Source organism: Guillardia theta (genome assembly GCF_000315625.1).
Source record: "Guillardia theta CCMP2712 unplaced genomic scaffold GUITHscaffold_15, whole genome shotgun sequence".
Lineage (NCBI taxonomy): Eukaryota > Cryptophyceae > Pyrenomonadales > Geminigeraceae > Guillardia > Guillardia theta.
In genome coordinates, this window is record NW_005434659.1 from 663,549 (window position 1) to 683,590 (window position 20,042).

The 20,042-nt window shown below is 53.5% G+C and overlaps 9 protein-coding genes across 9 annotated transcripts; 5 read left to right on the forward strand and 4 right to left on the reverse strand.

The window, feature by feature from the left end:
• Positions 1 to 100: 100 nt before the first annotated feature.
• On the reverse strand, positions 101 to 910 carry GUITHDRAFT_151265 (hypothetical protein; the record flags this gene model as incomplete). The annotated part of the gene is made up of 1 exon (XM_005837197.1): positions 101 to 910. A coding segment is annotated over exon 1 (766 nt), but the record flags the coding sequence as incomplete, so codon positions are not given.
• Positions 911 to 1,807: 897 nt separating this feature from the next.
• On the reverse strand, positions 1,808 to 2,476 carry GUITHDRAFT_50416 (hypothetical protein; the record flags this gene model as incomplete). Its single annotated transcript, XM_005837198.1, has 1 exon — positions 1,808 to 2,476. A coding segment is annotated over one exon (669 nt), but the record flags the coding sequence as incomplete, so codon positions are not given.
• A 2,206-nt stretch (positions 2,477 to 4,682) lies between these two features.
• On the forward strand, positions 4,683 to 5,779 carry GUITHDRAFT_151266 (hypothetical protein; the record flags this gene model as incomplete). Its single annotated transcript, XM_005837199.1, has 9 exons — positions 4,683 to 4,808; positions 4,856 to 5,026; positions 5,070 to 5,129; positions 5,177 to 5,254; positions 5,304 to 5,340; positions 5,385 to 5,449; positions 5,505 to 5,546; positions 5,595 to 5,647; positions 5,701 to 5,779. Coding segments are annotated over exons 1-9 (647 nt in total), but the record flags the coding sequence as incomplete, so codon positions are not given.
• Positions 5,780 to 6,397: 618 nt separating this feature from the next.
• GUITHDRAFT_151267 (hypothetical protein) lies at positions 6,398 to 8,230 on the forward strand. Its single transcript, XM_005837200.1, has 12 exons — positions 6,398 to 6,448; positions 6,496 to 6,557; positions 6,607 to 6,652; positions 6,700 to 6,771; positions 6,930 to 7,007; positions 7,107 to 7,144; positions 7,192 to 7,231; positions 7,395 to 7,427; positions 7,474 to 7,527; positions 7,577 to 7,636; positions 7,681 to 7,718; positions 8,097 to 8,230. Exons 1-12 carry the CDS (start codon positions 6,404 to 6,406, stop codon positions 8,143 to 8,145), a joined length of 615 nt encoding a protein of 204 aa, XP_005837257.1. The 5' UTR covers positions 6,398 to 6,403; the 3' UTR covers positions 8,146 to 8,230.
• Positions 8,231 to 8,574: 344 nt separating this feature from the next.
• On the forward strand, positions 8,575 to 8,880 carry GUITHDRAFT_57382 (hypothetical protein; the record flags this gene model as incomplete). Its single annotated transcript, XM_005837201.1, has 1 exon — positions 8,575 to 8,880. A coding segment is annotated over one exon (306 nt), but the record flags the coding sequence as incomplete, so codon positions are not given.
• A 317-nt stretch (positions 8,881 to 9,197) lies between these two features.
• GUITHDRAFT_151268 (hypothetical protein) lies at positions 9,198 to 10,376 on the forward strand. Its single transcript, XM_005837202.1, has 11 exons — positions 9,198 to 9,249; positions 9,307 to 9,342; positions 9,390 to 9,436; positions 9,496 to 9,540; positions 9,592 to 9,636; positions 9,687 to 9,741; positions 9,791 to 9,847; positions 9,894 to 9,956; positions 10,000 to 10,061; positions 10,116 to 10,160; positions 10,212 to 10,376. Exons 2-11 carry the CDS (start codon positions 9,325 to 9,327, stop codon positions 10,276 to 10,278), a joined length of 504 nt encoding a protein of 167 aa, XP_005837259.1. The 5' UTR covers positions 9,198 to 9,249; positions 9,307 to 9,324; the 3' UTR covers positions 10,279 to 10,376.
• A 118-nt stretch (positions 10,377 to 10,494) lies between these two features.
• Positions 10,495 to 10,832, reverse strand: GUITHDRAFT_104090 (hypothetical protein; the record flags this gene model as incomplete). The annotated part of the gene is made up of 3 exons (XM_005837203.1): positions 10,495 to 10,568; positions 10,627 to 10,703; positions 10,750 to 10,832. The coding sequence occupies 3 exons, from the start codon at positions 10,830 to 10,832 to the stop codon at positions 10,495 to 10,497; spliced, it is 234 nt and encodes a 77-aa protein (XP_005837260.1).
• Positions 10,833 to 13,532: 2,700 nt separating this feature from the next.
• GUITHDRAFT_161916 (hypothetical protein) lies at positions 13,533 to 17,028 on the forward strand (the record flags this gene model as incomplete). Its single annotated transcript, XM_005837204.1, has 19 exons — positions 13,533 to 13,565; positions 13,626 to 13,758; positions 13,807 to 13,871; positions 13,922 to 14,009; positions 14,057 to 14,201; positions 14,577 to 14,655; positions 14,704 to 14,751; positions 14,799 to 14,893; positions 14,938 to 15,010; positions 15,164 to 15,202; positions 15,351 to 15,413; positions 15,519 to 15,662; positions 15,705 to 15,837; positions 15,893 to 16,061; positions 16,112 to 16,200; positions 16,251 to 16,469; positions 16,515 to 16,556; positions 16,641 to 16,792; positions 16,840 to 17,028. The coding sequence occupies 19 exons, from the start codon at positions 13,533 to 13,535 to the stop codon at positions 17,026 to 17,028; spliced, it is 1,998 nt and encodes a 665-aa protein (XP_005837261.1).
• Positions 17,029 to 18,591: 1,563 nt separating this feature from the next.
• On the reverse strand, positions 18,592 to 19,240 carry GUITHDRAFT_135438 (hypothetical protein; the record flags this gene model as incomplete). The annotated part of the gene is made up of 2 exons (XM_005837205.1): positions 18,592 to 18,654; positions 18,752 to 19,240. 2 exons carry the CDS (start codon positions 19,238 to 19,240, stop codon positions 18,592 to 18,594), a joined length of 552 nt encoding a protein of 183 aa, XP_005837262.1.
• Between the last annotated feature and the right edge of the window lie 802 nt (positions 19,241 to 20,042).

Sequence of the window (20,042 nt, forward strand, 5' to 3'; positions counted from 1 at the left end):
CGATCCTCTCCCTCTCTGCAACCACGTCCGCGTCCTCCTCCTCCTTCGTGTCTTCTGGTAGCTGAACATGCTGCTTGCGGAAGAAGTAGGTTCGGAGGTCGAGGTGAGCGCTCATGAGCAGGTAGACCAGGCCAGAGAGGAGGAGGATGAGGTGATACTGCAGGATCCCGTCAGGAGAAAAGAAGACCTCCGATAGCGAGTCCTCTTGCTTCAGGTCGTGCGAGATGATGGCGTTGACGCTGAGCAGGAAGAGGCTCCAGGCAAAGGCAAGGGCGGGGAACACAGAGAGGATGAGAGAGAGGGAGGAGGCGAGGTTCGGGACAACGAGAGCGAGGGAGAAGAGGAGGGAGAGGGGGATGGTCGTCACGAACAGGAGCACAGTGCTCATGTACTTCAAGACGGCCTTGGAGGAGGAGAACAGGAAGGTGAGAGCATACGTCAGTGCGCTCATTGCGAAGGCAAAGCACAACATCAGGGAGGAGGAGGCCAGCGCATAGCTCGACATGAAGACAGGAGAGTGAGTCGCTGCCCCCAGGATGAGAGTGGCGAGGGCGATGAGCATGAGGAGCAGCACGTCGCTGCTGATCTGAGCCAACCAGAAGTCCAGACTTCTCGCGCCCGCCACGAAGAGCATGTGCTTGAGCCTTCGCTCCCTCTCGCTAACCATCTCCTCGGCGATGTAGGACGGAGGATACAGAAACGCCAGCGTGAGGAGGAACGAGAGCATGAAGCTCTGCGGCTGCGCCGTAACGGACCTGCCCGGGAGGGTGTGGAGGCTAGTCTCCACTTGCACCCCTCCCGCTGGTCCTCCTCCTCCCTCGCACGCCCGCAGCAGCGCCGCATTGTAGACGGCATGCTGCAAGACAGTCGCCACCATCGTCCTGGTAGAGTTGAAGGTGATAGTCGTCTGCAGCGACCCAGGAGGGCTAGTCTCCATCAGGTGTACCTCCATGCCTGCGATGTACATCTTCTTCTTCTTCGCGGGAGCGTAACGGTCAGTGGCGTTGAGAAACTCCTCGTGGTTGGAGACCATGTTGCAGGCGAAGCCCTTCTGGGAGAGAGGATAGAGGAGGCTGGCGAGGGAGGAGGACGAGGAGTTGAGCAGGACCAGCTGAGAAATCCAGCGCTCTGAGCCGAGAGAGGAGAGAGAGATGGGCTTGCCGGCCCTTGTGAGGTCCCCGGAGAAGGAGAAGTAGGAGGAGTCGAAGAAGGTGAAGGTGAGGATCGACAGGACCGTCGGATACAGTAAGAAGTAGGCCAGAGCCCTTCGGTCTCGAATCCTCACCAGGAAAAGTTTTCTCATCAGGACCTGGAGGAGATGGAGGGCGAAGCAGGGTAGGGCAGGAGGAGGAGAGAGGAGGACAGAAGAGAGTCAGAGAGCATTCAGATACGGACAAGAGTCATGACTTGCCTTCACAGAGTGCAGGCCGTTGAAGTAGCGGACTCTCCTCTCCTTCGTCTCCTGGGGTTCGTTCCCGTGCTTCCCCTCCTGAATGCTCGTCTCGTTGACCAGCACGACTCCCTCACAGATGCGCAGGAAAACTTCCTCGAGCGACGTCGAGGTCAGCCCGTATCCCTTGAGCCCTAGTGATGACAGGTTGCTGTCGAGCCCCCGCAAGAGGTTCGGGAAGGTGGAGGAGGAGGGATGGCCGAGATCAAAGCTGGCCTCGCAGCTGGACCTGCTTGTCAGCTTGGCAGCTGGGACTCTCTTGAGGATGAACTGCTGGAGCATGTCGGAACCCAAGGGCAGGGAGCTCGAGCTCCTGCTGAACGCATCTGCCCCTCCTCCCGCTCCTCCGATCTCCTCCTCGCTGCAGTCATTGAAGACGCAGTGCAGCTTGTACCCCAGCCCGTATTTGACCTTGAGCTCTAACGGCTCTCCACACGCCTTGAGGACGCCGTGGACCATGATTCCTATCCGGTCGGCGATGGCGTCAGCCTCGTCCATCGAGTGGGTCGACACAATCAGCACACGGTCCTTCTTGTTGTGAGCGAGGGCCCGCCAGAGAGCGTGTCTGCTCTTGGCGTCCATCCCTGCCGATGGCTCGTCCAGGACCACAAACTTGGGATCGCCCGTGAGCGCCAGGGCGACCGACAGTCGCCTCTTCATCCCCCCCGACAAATTCTTCACTGCTTCCTGCATCACGCTCCCCAGGTCCATCTCTTCGCAGCGCCTCGCGACTTCTTTTCTCAGCAGGGCACCTCTCAGGCCCCTCAGCCCTGCGAAGAACTTGAGATGTTCCTTGACGGTCAGGTCATCGAGCAGAATGTCTTCCTGCGGGCAGTAGCCCAGGATCTCTCGCAGCTTCTCGATGCTGTTCATGTCCTCCAGGACGTGATCGAAAATGCTGATCATCCCGCCGGAAGGGCTCACAATCCCCGTGAGCATGTTGAGCAATGTCGACTTCCCAGCTCCGTTGGGCCCCAGGAGGGCGAAGGTTTGATTCTCGTAGAGGTCGAGGGAGACTGACTCGACAGCCAGAGTTGTCTGGCCTCGATTCTCTTCGTCTATGTACACTTTCCTCACTGACCTCAGCTGCACCCGGCTCCCTCCAGCTCCTCTAGCCTGCTCGACGTCTCCACCCTCTGCGTCTGCCCGCTCCACGTCCAACGACTCCGGCCCTGCCTCACCCGAGAGGCGGAGGAGGGGGATCCCGTCGTTGCTGTCTTCAAGGATGTGGCGGAACAACCTCCTCCGGAGGGATGCTGGAAGGCAGCGACATTTCTTCCACTCCCCTGTGCTGAAGGCTCGCTCGAGGTAGATGGCAAGAAGAAAGTAGATCGCAGCGTCAACCACCATCATGACAATGAGGATGCCCACAGGATGCTCTCCGGCAGCGAGGTTGCTCCATCGTATCCCGTTCCTCCAGATCTCAGCTCCTGTTGACGACATGGCAACGGGGGAGAGGAGCGAGAGGAACCAGAACACTTCCAACGGGACATTCAACGCCCGGAGGAGAGCAAACAGGAAGCTGAAGAAGGCAAGAAGCCCCGAGCCAACCGCTCCCGCGATCTTGGGCGAATCGAAGAAGATGCTGACGAAGAAGGAGAAAGTTACAATGGAGGAGACGAAGGCGAGGAAGACAAAGTAGATGAGGGTTATGTCGCTGTCAGAAAATAGCGACGTGAAGGATCCGAACACAACAACGAATGCGATGGCAATTGCGAATGCAAAGATTTCGGAGATCAGCCAGGCCGACCAGAAGACTATGTCCTTCAATCCCATACACCTCATGATGTTGCGCAGCCCGAGCTTCCGCTCGGTCACGATGTTCACGAGAAGGATCTGAATGGAAGGGATCCATGCCGCAACGAAATATAGCGAGGTTATCAACGAGATCTTCATCTCTGGTCCTCCAAGCTCGTCAAGGCTCGTCGTCGGCATCGGCTGCATCCACAGGTCGACCTTGGCGGAGTTTCCCAAGAACGAGAAAGTCTTGCGCAGGGAGTCATGCAGGAGCTTCTGAACCGTCAGGATGCCTGAGTCCATGTCAGCATTGGGGGAGAGCCCAGCTCGAGCGTCCAACGAGTTGGTGCTGTTGAAATGGATGGAAAGCCCGACTGTACAGGCGGCACATTTACCAGCGGCTCTCGGTAGCGCCCCTGGTATCTCATGCAGATTTTTACTCAATGAGGAGGATCGAGGGAGGTCGAGCATCCCACCTTCCTCCCCCCGCAGTCCCTTGCACTGTCCCTTCTCGCTCACCACCACTGCTGCTGATACGGTTCCGGGGTTTGCGAGGTGATATCTGTGGGCCGCTGTTAGGTTGGGCATGGCCATGACGGTCACTCTGGAGCCATAGAGCTCTTCCTCCAGGCTCCTCATCAGCCCTTGCACAAGTCTGCTCGAGGAAGGGAGCAGGAGGATCTTACACGTCCTCATGGTTTCATCCGCCTGACCAGGGTCACTCTGGTTCCCAGGGCCAAGCTTGCTCCTCCCTCGCACCTCTCCTCGACCGTAGATCGAGCCGCAGTAAGCCCCTGCTCTTGTCTGCTCCAGCCGCGGGATCGCTCTCGCCCTCCATCTCTCTACTGTCTGATTCTGTGTTCCCAGATCAACAACCGCCTTGAGCATTGCGATCAACATGAACGTGTAGATCGGAAATGCTATCTCTTTCAAGCTTGATTTCCAGTTCCTGATCTTCAACCTGACGTTCTTCCATAGTACCCATCTGAGTTGTTCTAGAGACATGCTATCCCAAAATTCTTCACTCCTTCCGAATCGTTCGCTGCCAACGACCTGCATGTCAGAATTCAGTATCCTTTGGCTCACTCAGATTTGGTTGCCAATCAAAACTCCCCATCCCTATCCCTCGTTATCTCGGTTCCTGGATCTCCTTCACGCTACATCTTCTCCCCTAGTTCCAATCCTCTCCTCCTCTCCTCTCTCCCTCTCTCCCTCCCCCCTCTCCTCTCCTCTCTTCCTATCGATTTCTCTCCATGGGCGGGGAAATTTTGTGTTGCCCCACCCCACCCCCGATATAACCCCCCTACATGCTACTACCCACCCTCCCATCTCAACAAGGTCTCTTGCAAACCGACTACCCTACCCCCTAATTTCAGTTTCTTATACCCCTCATACTCCCACAAACCCCCCTCATCACCCCACCCCATCCTGACTACATTCAGGACTACATTAGCAATCCTGGCCTTCTAATCCCTTGTTACTCGCTATGGTCGGACGCGCGTCCGCCCATCGCTTCCTAATGCAACCTCCCTCTCCCTCCTCCTCCTCCTCCTCCCTCCTCCTCCTCCTCCTCGTTGCATCCTCCTTCCTCCAGTCAGAGGCCTTCTCCTTCTGCCCTGTGGTAAGTCGAGCATACCTCTGGTTCGAACAGTGATGACGTCAAGCAAGGCTGGGCGCCCCGGAGTTTCTTCCAACTTCCTCCGCTCCCTCGAGCGATCTTGCCGGCATCATGCATCCCCGGCCCCCAGGCTGAGAGTCTCGTGCCAGCTTGATGGTGGTCTAGGCAAAGAGTTCGAAAACTACAAGAAGACAAGCGAACAAATGGAGGAAATCTTCAAGGTAGGTGATCACATTGTACGAGAGCATCTGATTGGAGTTGCAGAAAGCATCGAACGATCTTCAATCACGAGCAAAGGAGGAGCTGGACTCGTTCAATCAGCAGGTTTTGCTCATACTGGTGTGTTGGTGTGACACTGAACACCCCCTCAGGTAGATGAAATTATGTCGAGGAGAGAGGAGGAGTGGGAGCTTCTCGGAGCTAAGGCGGCAGAGTCTCTCGTGAGCAAGGTGATGCCAAGTCGTAGACGGGAGGAGAGACTGACTGAGCTGATCGAAGGTTGACGATCTTGCTGAGAACTTCTTGAAGGGAACCGGTGCGGCGATTATTGAATCATGTAAGAAATAACTCTCGGTGCAGGAAGGGGTTCGAAAGACGACGACGACGATGAGTTTGCGGACCTTCAGAAGTATCTTGGACCTCAGGTTGAGGAAGGAGGGCCAAGTGGCAGGAGCGCGTCGCACGTGACGGTCCTGCCAGGAAGTTGCGGTCATCGGCCCACCCGGGGTAGTTCGTGATGAGGTGGAGGAGGAGCTAGTGAAGAGAGCTCCCTGTGACTGCTCTTGCTAGATCATGGCGAGGCTGGGCCAGCAGCAATCTCTCAAGATCTCTTCCTGCGAGAAGTGAGCTGAGAAGGTCGGGGCCGCTTGCCCCAGCTGACTCCCTCCCCCCTCAGACTTCTGGAGACCCGCGGCATGACCATCGAGAACTCTGACACCCTCATCTTCGTAGGAAACGACGAGCCGCTGGACAGGGTTAGCTCCCTGCCCTCTCTTCTCCCCCTTCCTCCCTCTTGTTTCCTCCTACCTCCTCCTCCCTTCCCTCCCTCCTGCATCGTTTCGCCCCTCCTCCCTCTCTCCCGTTCTTGTTGCATCCCGCAGCTCATGTCATGGCAGAGCCTGGTTGAGCGCTTGATCGCAAGGGGGACTGCGACCAAGAAGGTCTTGGAGAAGTCGTGAGGCCATGGGATAAGAATACGCAGATTCGTCGAGTTGTCCTGCTGTCCTCCCTCGGAACCTTGCGTTCGGACACTTTCCCATTCTCGATGCAGAATGCTTTCTCAGGCAAGACATGTCATGACATGGCATGAATCTTTCATGATACTCCCTGTAGGTGTTCTTGACAAGAAGCGAGACGTCGAGCTTGGAATCCAAGAGAAGAGGTGAGTTGAGGCGTGAAGCGAAGGACTGAAACTCAGTCCGTGCGTGACAAAACTCGTCTTTTTTGCACAAGCTAGAGTGTGATGAATGGTTCTGCAGCAAGGCCGTCGGCTTCTCATACTCGATTGTGCGCGTTGGAAAGATCAATGCAGATCAGAACCTCAAGGGTGAAGGAGAGGAAGGCTGATTGCTGATCTTTGACACTCGTCTCAAGGAGTCATGCTCAAGCCTGGAGACGACCTGGTCGAAGACATCAACCCTTGCGTACCCCTCTCAGTCCTCCTGCTCTCCCATTAAATTTCAGCACCTAGGTTGCCGCCGAAGCTGTTCTGCAGTCGATGCTCTTCCAACCCTCTGCTCTCAACGCATCCATGTTGACGTCATTCTTTCTCGATGGCTGCCTGACGAGCTTCGATGTCAAGGTCTATCATCGGGGAGAAGAGCGCCAACTTTCCGACGCAGACGGAGGTTTCCAGCAACGTTACTGACACGTCAAGGACTGAGAGGAGTGGCAGTGGGATGATGAATTCCTGCGCTTGGATGGACCTGAGCTCTTCCGCGAGCCTCTTGGGTCCGTTTCTGCTACGGTGAGTGTACTTGTTCTTCGGTCTGCTTCCTCCCTCCTCCCTCCTATCTCTTACCTCCCCGCCTTGAAACCTGCTTCCATGCTCGACCTGGTACCCTAATCTCCTCAACCCTCTCTTTGTCATCTACGAGCGCATTACGGCTGAATTCTACTCCGCAGGCCTGCATGGACTGGGTCAAGACCTCCTGGGCACCACGATGGGAGAAAAGCGGCAGCGGTCTGACGACGCCAGTAAAGGTAAAATTGACCTTCCCCTCTCCTCTCCTCCTCCCCCACCAACGCCATCGCCTCCTTTTCCTCCTCCTCCAAATCCTGCCTGCTGATATCTCCCTTCAGATTGTCGAGACGGCCAACGGAGTTCAGCTCGTCTTCAGGTGCATATCGTTTGTTCGTTTGCCTCCTTCACGAGCAAGTTTGTCAGGCCTCCCAAGTCAAACTTTGTCTCTTTCAAGGAGGAGAAAGTAGGGACATACTGTCACTCTCCCTCCCCTCCTCCTGCTCCTGCTCCTGCTCCTGCTCCTCCTCCTGCTCCTCCTCCTCTGCCTGTCCCTCCCCTCCTTCCCCTTCTCCTTCTCTTCCTGCCCCCTTCCTCTCCTTGTATCCTGAGACGACTTGGCTCGGTAGGAAGCAGAGAAGGCGCGGGAGAAGGGCGACATGGTGAGTGCAAAAGGATGGTCGGAACTCGCAACTCACTGGAGAGCAGGACGAGAAGAATTCCAAGTTTCGCCAGGTCACCGACAAGGAAGGAGGAGTAGAGGTTGGAGCATGCGCAGCTTCTGCTCGCCGATGCTGACGTGTCTTTCAAGGTTGTCGTTGAGGACAAGCCCTTTCCCCGCGTTCGGGCCCTGCGGTGCAATATGGGAGAGGTAGGGTCTGATCTGTGCCGGGGGTTGCGATGATGGAAGAGCAGGAGACTGTGATCAAGGAGACGTCGGAGAAAATTATCCTGTACGTGGAGCATGCTCCGAATGTTCCGATGATCCCTGCTCTGTCTCGTGTAGTACCGTTTGCAAGATGTGACATGTATTGTTGTTTCGACTTCCTCGGTGTGAATCATGATCTTTGTGTCTCACACAATGTGATTTGAGATGTGTCGTGGCATACCAAACACGATCTCCCATCACCTTTAATGTCTCATGCACTTGAATATGCTTTCACCCAATCCTTCATGTGATCATCACATCTCAATCACACTGTGTGACCTAGTCCTGTCAAGACATGTTGGTTCATCTCATCTCATCTCCTCACATCTCACATCACATCTGCATCGCATTATCTGCATGCTCATCATGTCGTTTCGCTTCTTCTCTCATCTTCTCATCGCAGCTCTTCCCTCCGCAAAGACGTCAGTGCATGGATCGCAGCGCGCAAGTAGGGATAGTAAAATGCAAGGGTCCCTGCCACGGTCTATTAGTACCGGTACTCTTAATCGCTTTTTGAAGACATAAAGACCGGTACTCAAATCGCATCTACCCCTTGAGGTTGGGTTATAAGAGCAATGGCTGGAGCTTGGCGAGGCTTCGCCGCCGCTCCTCCTCCTGCTCACCGTCGTATGCTCCTCCTCCCTCTTGCCTTCACTCTCATCCTAGATACTCCGCGGACTTCAGGGTTCCTGGTCCCTCCTCCTTCTATACGGCAAGGAACGATCATATCCAAGGCACTGGGTAGGTGGAGAGCAGAAGTCCCGCGGAGGGGGCGCTGGTTCTCGATGCAGGCAGCAGATGACAAACTGGAAAGTCTTACCTTCGACTTCGCATCCCACCTGAAGGAGCATCTCGACGGCCTGTGGGGGGCCAGGGGAGCTGAAGATTGGTCCTTGTACGCTGCAAACATACAGTTCAGCGATCCTATCCAGAGCCTGGGCGGGCTGGAGGAGTACAAGAAGTCCTTGATGCTGCTCAAGGACTCGCCGTTCTCTTCCAACGTCTTGTTTCAGACTCACGATGTCTCTGTCAGCGGCAAGGGGAGGGTGAGGTCGAGGTGGACCCTCTCGAGCGACGTGAAGATCCTACCATGGCGACCTCGAGTCGTTTTCACTGGCATCTCAGAGTACGAGCTGAATGAGGAGGGGAAAGTTTGCAAGCATGTAGACTACGTGAGTTTGAACAGACGCTTTCTTTGATGTGTCCTCCCCCTCTCGCTCCTTCTTCTCCTCATTTCCTCGTCGCTCATATGTGCTCTTCTGACGGGATAGCTGTTGTGTTCCTTTGACTTTTCATGCAGTGGGACAGTGTGAAGGAAGGAGAGTTTCTGGGTGGGTGGAAGGACATTCTTATCGGAGGAAGTCGCTTGTGGCAAGGGCGACAAGATCCCACAACCTACCTGCCCGAGGTTTGCGAGAATCTCACTGACCCCGCCCCATTCCGTTCCTCATACAGTAGTGAAGATGACGATTCTTCGGAGAGGAAAGGATTACGAGCTGAGGAGAATAGAAGAATCCTACTACGCGGAGATTGTTCTGAACAGGACAACAACGAGGGTAGCGCTGCAACTTGATCGTGGGGAGATGTTGTGACAGGATTTCTGCCTGCTCCAGGTGGGTGCGATCAAGGCGATGAACAAGTACTGGACGGTGTGAATTCGAGTGTGCTGAAAGAGGACGTGTGTGACAAGAAGCAGGGCTACAACACCAACGCTCGAGTCATCTCACCTTCTCAGCCGACCTTGTAGCCTCTAATGCTCACTTGCGATATTCCTGACCCCTCATGCTTTCCTCCCCCTGCAGCATCTCAGTGTCAGAACCTAGCTCGCAAGCTACCGTGACCGTGAGGTGACTGGATGCGGACGAGGTTGCCATGTAGTCAGAGCTGTCTGCACGCAGGAGCTTCCTACCTGGAGCTATGGGGACTGGGAAGGAGAAATCCCCGTGAGCGTGCTAGTCCAGGATGTGGGAAGGATGCTTACGAGCACCCGCAGGGAGCCGCTGGACAGGAAGGTCATGATCAAAAGAAGGCCTGGAGGGATCTTCGCTGTGCGTGTGCGCTGTTGAGCCCTGCGTCCTTTGACAAGATTTGGGACAGGTCAAGAGAATACTGACGCAACCTGACCCGCTGGACGAGTGGATCTCAACGGAGCAAGTGAGCCGACCTGCATTCGGCTCTGCGACTGCGCTGACCTGCGCAGGTCTACGATATCCGCGCTCAGCTCCTTGATCGCCTGACGGAGGAAGGGGTCAAGACCCGACAGGTCAGTGCAAGGCTGCAGGTGGATTGGCTCTGAATTCCGCTAGGACTTCAAGGTTGCGAGGTTCGCAAACGTGTATGGACCGGGCGACATCCGGTATGAGTTGTGGTAAGGAACCTCGGTTTCAAGATGGTGCTGGGGATAAGCGCTTGCAACTCCCAGGGTGCCCGTTCAATCTTTCGAGATGCGAGCTGCTTCATTGATCAGGTCAGCCAGCTCTGTGGTGCCGGTGAGATCTCCCTGACTGCATGCTTGCAGCGCTTCAAACACTTCCAAGATCAGTGGCCTCAAACTGGACTTCTCACTCCTCGACGAGGAGGAGTGAGCGTGTCTGGCCCTGGCCTCCATGGACATCGATGTGAATCGTTGAGGAGGGTTGGGAGAGGTAGGATAAAACTTTGAAGATGAAGAATAAGGATGACACTGCGATAATGCAACGATGCGAGAAGGTGGTGTCCAGTATGGCAATAAACATCCATGAAACAAAACATGTTCTCATACTACAGTTGCAGCATGTTTCTGCTCACGCTCCTCGTTGCAATTAGGAGGAGAACCTGCCCTCGTGGCTGAGGTCGTCAGCATTCACGATGCCTGAGGTGGCCTTGTCGGAGAGACCTGATCGACCCACATGTCAGCACAATACAGCACGCGATATCGTTGCCAGGGGGCTCACCGGAGCCCTCCTTGGAAACATGGTAGGGCTGGTCCATGGGGCCAGTGACGGAGAAAGCGTGGGACAAGACTTGGAACCTGGAGGAGATGAGCATGAGTAAACAGATAAGACCGCCGCACACACATCATCATCCGTAATGAGTCGGCATTAAGGACAAACTCCACCTCATCAACGCACACAACAAACGCAACAGGTATTGCACCCATAATACAACTACGTTGAGCAGATCGTAATATTATGCAAGTGAAGTGGAAAGTAAGCAAAATTGTCTGAAAGCATATATCTGGATCATGTTTGAAACATGCTGATGTCGGAGACAGTAAAACATTGCATCAGGCATCTTCAAACACTTCCCTATTCAATAGAAAGAATTCTACCCTATGATGTCAGAGGTTCGTCATCTTCGACTGCCCGAATGATTTCCCATGTTTCTGCTGCTTCATTCATCTTCTACCTCTCCTCCCACCACAGCCATTTCGCCCATTGCCACCGCCCTCCATACTCACATTCTGTTGCTCTATTTCTGGCGAGGTCGCCTGCTTTTCATTTTGTACCCCACCATCTTCAACACATACCCCTCCAAATGTCTGTTCGTACCCTACCACATTCCTACCACATTCCATGGCCTCTTAACCCCCCACCCCCCCATCCTCCCATTGATTGGCTTAAAAAAAAAAGGAGGATACCTCATCCCTCATCAGACCCATTTGGGAGCCTCTTCCCCGCTCGTACCCTTCCGTGTATGCGCCCTCATCCCCTCAATCAAAGTTTAATTAGCCCGGTCATGAGCCGCTGAGTAGCAAGAAGGTCTGACTGGGAATGGGTGGGGGGTTATAATCAGGGGAGGGGTGGGTGAAAATGAGGGGATCGGACCAGGAGGGTGGGGTGATTAGAATAATTCTTGTTCTCTAGGGAGCTGGGGTGATGAGGGTCGTAGGGTAGGAAGCAAAGATAGGTGGGGTCCAGCAATTTCTGACTGCAAGGGTGGGTGGTGGTCGAGATTTGAATGAGATTGCAATCTGACGAGGCTACAGAGAAAAAACGGGGGAGATGAGGGGGTAGGGGTCCAGTGTGGAGTTCGAGAGGGGAAGGGGGAGGGATATTTTGAGATAAAAGGGGGTGGGTAGATACGAGCAATTATACTGCCAGGGGTAGTTTCTGGTCAACACTGGGGTGAAAAATCCGTTTGATGTTCCAGGAGGGGTGGTCGGTCTTGGAGAAGGGGGTGAGGGTGATCAGGGAATCGGTCGCATTTACCATTAGAAACTATACCCTACGCAGAAGGTCCAAGTCCTCCTAGAACCAAGGTCCTACATCCCGTTGAGGGTAGGAGACTAGAACCCAACAATAGCTGTCATATACTGGAGGTCATAGAGCCCTAAGTCCTGAGCGTCTGGATTTTCGGTGCTTGTCATTTTACTCGTACTAGAGCCCAAAGGGGGGTGGTACTCCCCTTGCCTCCTAGTCCGTAGGAGCTTTCCACATGCTTGATCCCTAATTGATTTTAGTCAAGTATGAAACATCAATTACTACCCTCGGCCCCCTCTCCTAATTTGAATAGGCAAGAGCTTGTTTGGGTGGTACGAAAAATTAAATAACTATCTTTCATGGTACAATCTGGATAAAAGAGATGTACTGGAATTCAGATTGGGGTGAAGGAGGGGGTGGGTGGGTGGGAACCCTCACCGAAAAGTGGATCTGGTTCATGCGCGATGGGGGAGATACTGGGCCTGAACCGCAAGACTTGATGATGCGTTCACGTTCGCTGAGTTGTTTTCTCTAGGGACCTTTGCGATCTTTGATGCAACTTACCCTTTCTGTCATATTGCTAACATGTACTTGCGTTGAACTCGTCCTCCTTTATCGCTCTGACCCTCATATGTTGTGCGTCCCATCGTCTGGATTCGCCAGTCATGGTGCCTGGTTGTTGCATGTTCGGGTGTTACTATCTTGAATTATAGTTTTTTTGTATGACAATCATCGTGATGAAATACCCGTTTGTTCGAATTGCATTTCAATATCTTAATTCGCGGATGTGCTCGTTCTTTTGCGTCCTAGGGTCTGTTCAGAGATGGTATCTGAGCATGTATGAAATCATTCAAATTCACAGCATCATTCATGTCTTTTGTTATGCAGATTTCTTTCTTCTTCGAGATAGCTCTTACCATTGATCCCTCATTATTGCTTCGCTGCATTTCTAACCAACTATAAAAACCTCCGCTTCTGCTCCTTGCATTCATTGCTTGACGTGCAACTGAGATGCGAAAAACGAAGTTTGACTGTCCTGTCATCCTCATCTCAATACCGGATTACCTTGATTGTCATATTTCCATTGCATCTTCAGTCATCTTGCCACATCACCATTTTGAGTGTATAAATGGGAACACGCTTTTGTTCAATGTCTTCTTGAATACAAGTTCTAACAGATTTACAATTCACTAACACCTGAATGGCTGCAGATATTCATCCCGTTTCGTTTGACTGGAAGAATTGCTTTCGGTCACGGACAAAATTGGAACCAGGCTGAATCGGTTGGCGGGCTTGCGGGCTGGTTGGCTCTCTGCCTCCCTTTGCCCGCTTGTGCCCGCCATCGCTGTTTCAGTTTCAGGACAACTCGATATCGAAGAACATTGAAATTACATCAACCTGTGGGTACCATATCATTGTAGTCAACTCTTTTGCACAAACCATCTTTTCGTTTTGTGCTCCCTTTCGTGAGAAATCTGACGTGCCTCTTGGGAACAGTACAATGAGCAATATGGAGGAAGAAACTTGGCGTCATATCCCAGATGATTGGATGCATTCGCAGGTTCGATTTCTTCTTCTCTCAGACAAGAACCAATTGATTCGTTTTTGCGAATCTGCGCAGAGGGAATTCGGGAATGATGATTTGTATTTCCGTCAAAATGAAGGATTTTCTCCTCCAATACCAACAGAAGGTTAATCAGATCGTGGCCATTGTCTAATTCTGTATGACAAATTTTGCAGTTGCTCAGCAGCTGCTTGTGGGCAACTCGGATTCCTCACCAGCACTTGACTCTTACTACAACCACAATGGCTCGACTGGGAATTCTTCATATTCAACATCGAAGGATGAACTCTTGCGTGCTCAGCCAGAGAACAACACTAACGGTGATCAATTGTGGCATAATATCTGCCTCTTTACCTCATTTTGGGAAGGCAATATCAACCCTGTCAACCTGGCCACACTGCTGAAAGATACTACTCTAGGATCCTACCTGACTGTGAGAGTCGAGCTGCAACTTTTTGTAACTGAACCATCCGCTTGCTGTAGAATTCTGTCCGAACTGTATCAAATCCATTGCGCAATGTTGTTGTCAAAGTTGTGGCAAACTATCAGAAAGTCGATGACTTGCACCAAGGTATCTTAATGCGTAATGTTCATTCCAGTCTTTGAACGTTGGTTTAGAAAAACCGCCACCAACTGAGGCTGTGAACAATCGATGCAAAACTATCCTTGCATTTCAGCAGGGAAGTGGGACACATTTGTGCTTTGGAATGTTTGTGAAGGAATACATCGAACTTGCCGAAATTTATGTAGACAGTGTGGACAGGTGATCTTGAAATTTCTATATATCATACCCTTAACATTTATGATACAAGCACCCCACTTCTGGAAGGTGAAAATGGGGAAGATCGGCAGAAAATGATGACTTCTATCGTCATTTCTTACATGAATTATTCCAAGAACCGGGGTTTCAAAAGGCTCTATTTACGGGTTGCTCCTCCAACCGATGAAAACAGGTAGGCGTGCAGAGCCCCAAGATTGATAGCCTTTTCATCATGCCGCAGCTTTATCTTTACGAGGAGATTGCCGAATGTAAGATTCAGGGCATCAATGCATTTGTCATTATGGTTCAAATATATTGTCCAAGCAGCCAGGTACACTCTTTCGAGAGCCATGTCCTCAGTTCTTGATTTGCTTGTAGCCGGAATGGAATCGTTCACGGAACTCACTGGAGCTCAAACCCGGGAGAAATTGAATTTCCCAGATGGATGCTCCGCGAGGTTTTGCTTTGATGATGGTCGGTGCGTCAGATACTGAGTTGATCTCAGGACGATCGTCGTGCAGAGGACGCTTACAATGCTGTCGCCTCTACACAGGTGAACTGCATGGCTGAAGATGTTTACTTGACTGGGATGTCTGTTAGGTTGAACCTCAGCATGGAGCAAAGGATCTCGTTGAGGTGGCACACCGCCTGCAAGATCGTTTCTTTGTCGTGAATCTGCACAATCCCAGTGCTCGGTGAGATCGAGGACTGCACTTGGAAACAGCTGATATTTTACAAGGTTGAAACGTGTTGAGGACGATGGCAACCTAGTGACCTCAGATGTCATGAGGGATCGAAGGTTGCTGCCCCCTGTGAGTGGCAAAGAGGAAAATAATTCCCCTGCCAGATCATTCGCAGAGATCTGCTCAAGGCAGCATCTCAGATTCAATGTTCCTGATTCCTCAGCGCAGTCGACAAGGATTCTGATCGGCATAGTGAGCACCCTTTGCTGCATGCCCTAATAGAGCTCACTGGAGCTACACAGATTGCATCAGAGCAACAAGGTGAAAGAAGTTCTGGATCAAGCTTGTCCGCTACCCAGCAGCGCTCGTTTTCCCAAAAGAGCCTACCGGGGGAGGGAGAAGTCTTGAGAAACCCCCAGGTGGATTGCAGCTGTGTGTGGCAGCAATGAGATGACTCGGATGAATTCAGTACGACTCCTTGAAGAAGGGTGAGATCTTACAAGGAGCGTCACGGTCGACTGCTGCCAGCAAGGTGATATGATCGATGAGCAGGCAGAAGAATGCGTGGGGCGGAGGGGTCAAAATCTGATTCTTGATTGGGTTCCATTGCTGTCCCTTACCTCTTTGACTTTCAAAGGACAAGATGAAGATTCTTCCCTCGAAATCTCGAAGACCGGCTGATAACGAATTGGGCATCGGCGAATCCTCCACCTCGACTATGTTTCCTCCATCGCGCATGATGTCGGCAGAATACGGGGCTTACATGGCATATCAGCAACAAGTCAGTTTACTCTGTCTTGGTATCTTGCTGATCGCGCTGCAGGCGTCGTTGGATGGGCACGCAGGGTTTCCCAGGGGAATGATGTATGGCTCAAGCAATCGCATGCCAGAAGCAGAATTCTCACGAGGGCAAATGTATGGAGGCATGCCGCCATATCATCCTGACATGTACCCCGGTATGCTGCGATGAGATTACCTAGAGCATGTGACGGGGTTTTGTTGCAATGCAAGGCATGATGGAGGAACTGAAAGGTCGACCCTCCATGGGTATCCCTCCACACGTCAGCATGTCTCATCTGCATCCGGACATCCGCTGGATGGGCGAGCCCACACGAGGAGGGCTCGGGTGGTCACACGCTTCACCACGAGATGCAATTGCGCAGGCGAATGGGTTGGGAGGGTGAGGAGCGAGCAGACGAGTGTTGACGGGGTTAACTGAGCTGCTGTCAGGTTCGGGGTTGATGGAGTGGAACATGGCTTCAGGGGCAACGGGCATGGCTTCCCTTACGATGTCCATTACGCTTCGCCGCTGGCCAATGGTGAGTGCACTTGTTGAGAAGCGTGCGGAACTTGTGACGGATGGGAGCAGGTCACCTGAGCTCGTCGATTCAAGCTGTGCAGGCTGCTCAAGACCTGCAGATGCTTCAGGGTCAGATGCCCATAGGGTGGAGGGGTGGAGATGTTTCAGCGTCTTCCAAGCGAATCGCCGACGGGAGGAGGATACCTCCTGGGGTTGCAGTTCCAGCAGCGAGGAAGCTCAGCAACGGTATCCCCAACGGTAGCCCTAGCGTGACGAAAGCAGCTACAGGTAGAGAGAATTTGAAGCGAATTATCTTCTTTGACAGTCGTCCAGGTATGGAAGCGATGAAGGGTATACTCGCAGTGAAAGATGAAGGTCAGACCCTCTGATGCTGTGCTCCCCTCTGCCCGCCTCATCTTGTCTCACATAGCCCTTCATCCTCCTAACTTGTCCTTGCAGATCCTGCGAGTCTCGTACAATCCAGCATCATGTCAGTGCCTCCTGTCGCTAATCTGGACAAGAGGCCTCGAAGCTCTCCCGCCAAGTCCGACATTGCTTCTCCTCAGTCCCTCACCGGCTTGTCCATGGGGCTCGAGGCCTCCCAGAACAAGGTGAGACCCTCGGGACTCCCTTGCGCTGCTGCTCACCTTGGCTGCAGAACAAGAGGAAACGAGAGAGCAGCAAGGCAGTGAAGCCGATGCTGATAGGGCAAGATTTTGGGGAGGGGAAGGGGGATGGCAAGAGCGATCTTGACACCTCATTGCTGGACGTGGATGAGCTGCAGCTGTCGAGTGACTTCCTGGACGCGGACTCGTTCCTGGTGACGTCAGGGCTGGTGCCTCCCTGAAAGCCTCGCACCTCCTTCGAGTCGGACATGTAGATTAGGCGTGACAAGCCGGAGACACTCCAGTGATTGTAATAATTATTTGAGAGCTACAGACCACCCCCTGCCACTGCTCTGCCTCCTCCTCCTTCTACTACTCCTCCTCCTCCATCACTGCCACTTTCACTTTCTCCTCCTCTTCTCTCCTACACTTTCCCCTCGTCCGGCTCATTCAGGTTCGGTGTTCGAGTCAATCTGCTCTTCTCTTCCTTACTGCTACATGTCTCGCCCCTCCACTTCTTCCTCCTCCCTCCTTTGAAGCAGCTGCCGCCACCTTCACCTCCAGCGACGCTCGCAGACCCGCCCACGAGTCTCTTCCCCACTCCTCCAAGTCACAGAAACTCCATCCTCCCCTTGCCCATGGTCAGCTGCCAACACGCCAGCAGCATCAGCAAGCTTACCTATCTTCCTCTCTCCTCCTCCTCCTCCTCTTCCTCAAGACGTGGAGGGCAAGGCGGATGAGGTCTTCAGCATCTCGAGCGATGAGTAGGTGGAGGTCTTTCTCCCTTGCCATGAGGCTCGCGGAGACTCGCGATACCATGAGCTCGCCGGGGAGAGTCGCCTGCTCTGACTCAGATGGAAGGCGCAGCAAAATGCAGGACAAGAGGCAAGGAGAGAATTGAAGAGAGGAGGAGGAGGATTTGCTGAAGCACCACCAGCAGCAGCAGACAAAGGAGGGCCGCAAGCAAGGGCAGCAACAATAGGAAAGCAAAACAAGAAATGGAGTTGGAAGTCAAATGCACGAGGAAAAGGAGGAGGCGGAGCAAGAGGAGGAGGAGACCAAGGAGGAGAGAGAGCAGGACCAATACCAGCACCAGCAGACTCACCACAGGCACATTCGACCTCAGCCATTCCGCTGTCGTCGAGTGTCCATTGTACCGCATTGAGTCGAGGAGGAGGTCAGATCTTTCCTTGAGCGCCTGACGTGTTTCAACGGCTGACTGGAGGACAGGAGGAGGACAAGGGACCAAGCAGAGGAAACAGCAGATGGAGGCGAGTTGAAAGTAGTAGTAGTAGTAGTAGTAGTAGTAGGAGGAGGAGGAGGAGGAGGAGGAGGAGGAGGAGGAGGAGGAGGAGGAGGATTAAGAGGGGAAAGAGTCGAAACGAGAGTTTTGACCTCGTAGGATCGTTTGTCAAGGGAGGCTGGGAGCTTGAGAATGCGACTGGAGGCGTTAGAGACCCCCAGGACCGAGAGTGTGTGGAGGATACGATGACTACAGGAGGAGGAGGATCAGCAGAGGAGGGAGGAGAGCAGGGGCTCTTGCCTTGCCATGGAGGAGATAGGAGGTAGCCATAGGAAGGAGGAAGGGAGTTGGAGGAGGAGCTTCGAGACTAGAGTCAGATACTCCCAGCTTGAGTTAATTCCAACGCTCTCTTCGAACATTCTCCTCAACCTCTGGCTGTCTGGCGGGATACGCATCGAAGGAGGGGGGGAGAGAGAAAATAAGTGCGGGGAAGGAGGAGGAGCTTCTCGGCAAACCAATCTTCCTAGAGCGCTAAGTGAGCAAGAGAGAAGAGGGAAAGAGCTCAAACATATTCAGGGGGCGAGGCAACAGGATCGCCGAGGAGGAAGTCGTACGCATGTCCTACCTACAGGCAGATCTTACCACCACCATCATCTCCTCCTCCTCCTCCTCCTCCTCCTCCTCCTCCTCCTTTCCTCCTCCTCATCCTCCTCTCCTCCTACCCCGGTAGAGCCAACGACGCCGAGCATGGCGACTGACAGGCAGGAGGGACGGAGACTGTTGACCAGGACGTGGTGTGGGCCTGACGAGCCCGACGACCAGCCGTCGATGTCAAGGAGGATGTGAGTACCAGCCGCATTGATCCTGCGAGCGAGCAAGGAGGAGGAGACGTCCGAGCTCGCCACCCACCGAGAGCAGGTATGCCTGATCCCTTCCTTCACCTCCTCGTCTGATCCTGATCCTGCTCCTGCTCCTGCTCCTCCTGCTCCTGCTGAAGTCTTGTAGCAAGTGACTGAGAGGACGTTCCTGTTTCTGAGCTCCTTCCACCCCAGCAGCGCACCCAGCAGAACTTGACCGTGAGGATGGTCGTGTGGATGTGCCGCGAGGATCGCCAGATTGACTTGAACCACTCGGGACTTGAGGCTGGAGGGAAACAAGAGGAGAAGGGGGAGGAGGAGAAGGAGGAGGAGAAGAAGAGATAAGGAGAGCATGGAGAGGAGAGACAAGAAATGCAGGGAGAGAAGGAGACGGGGAGTGGGTTGGTGGTAGGCAAGGATGGGAGAGGAGGAGAGAGGAAAGAGGAGTAGAAACAAACATGTTAGCTTCTTCAAGCACAAGTTCACAACGTTACCTCTCGCAGACTTTCATGGCAAACTTGTTGCCTCCTCCATCCTCTCCGTCCTCTCCCTCCTCCCTCGCTCGCAGGCTCCTGGCCTGTGCTCCCATGAACTCTGCAGTCCCTCCATCACCTTCATCATCATCATCCCATCAGCTACCAAGAAACTGTCGGTGAGGGAGCAGCATGAGCGCTTCCACGTGTCCTAGAGGAATCCCTTGCTCTCCCCTCCTCGCCATTTCTCCCCTTAACGACCTACACAGCAAGTTGTCATAATCCCACCCTTCCCTTCCCCTGCTGTGCTTTGACCTACACCACCACCACCACCACCACCACCTCCTCCTCCTCCTCCTCTTCCTGCTTCCCCTGCTTCAGCGCCCTCCTCTTTCTTCGTCCCTTGCCCTTCTCTCTCTTCCTCTCCAACCTGCTGATGTCATCGGCAAGGTCAAAGTCGCATCCCCACAACGCAAAGTGAGCTCTGCAAGCAAGCGCGCATGGAAGGAGAGGAGACGCGCGTTCCGCTTGTCTGCATGCGCCGTCGGCCAGGAGGATCAGCGACTTGGAGGCCAGGACTTGCGTCAGATGGCACAGAGCTTCCCCGTCCTCCTCCCACAATCTGCCGCTGCTGTCTCAGCCATGGCTTCCTTCCTCCTCCTCCTCCTCCTCCTCCTCCTCCT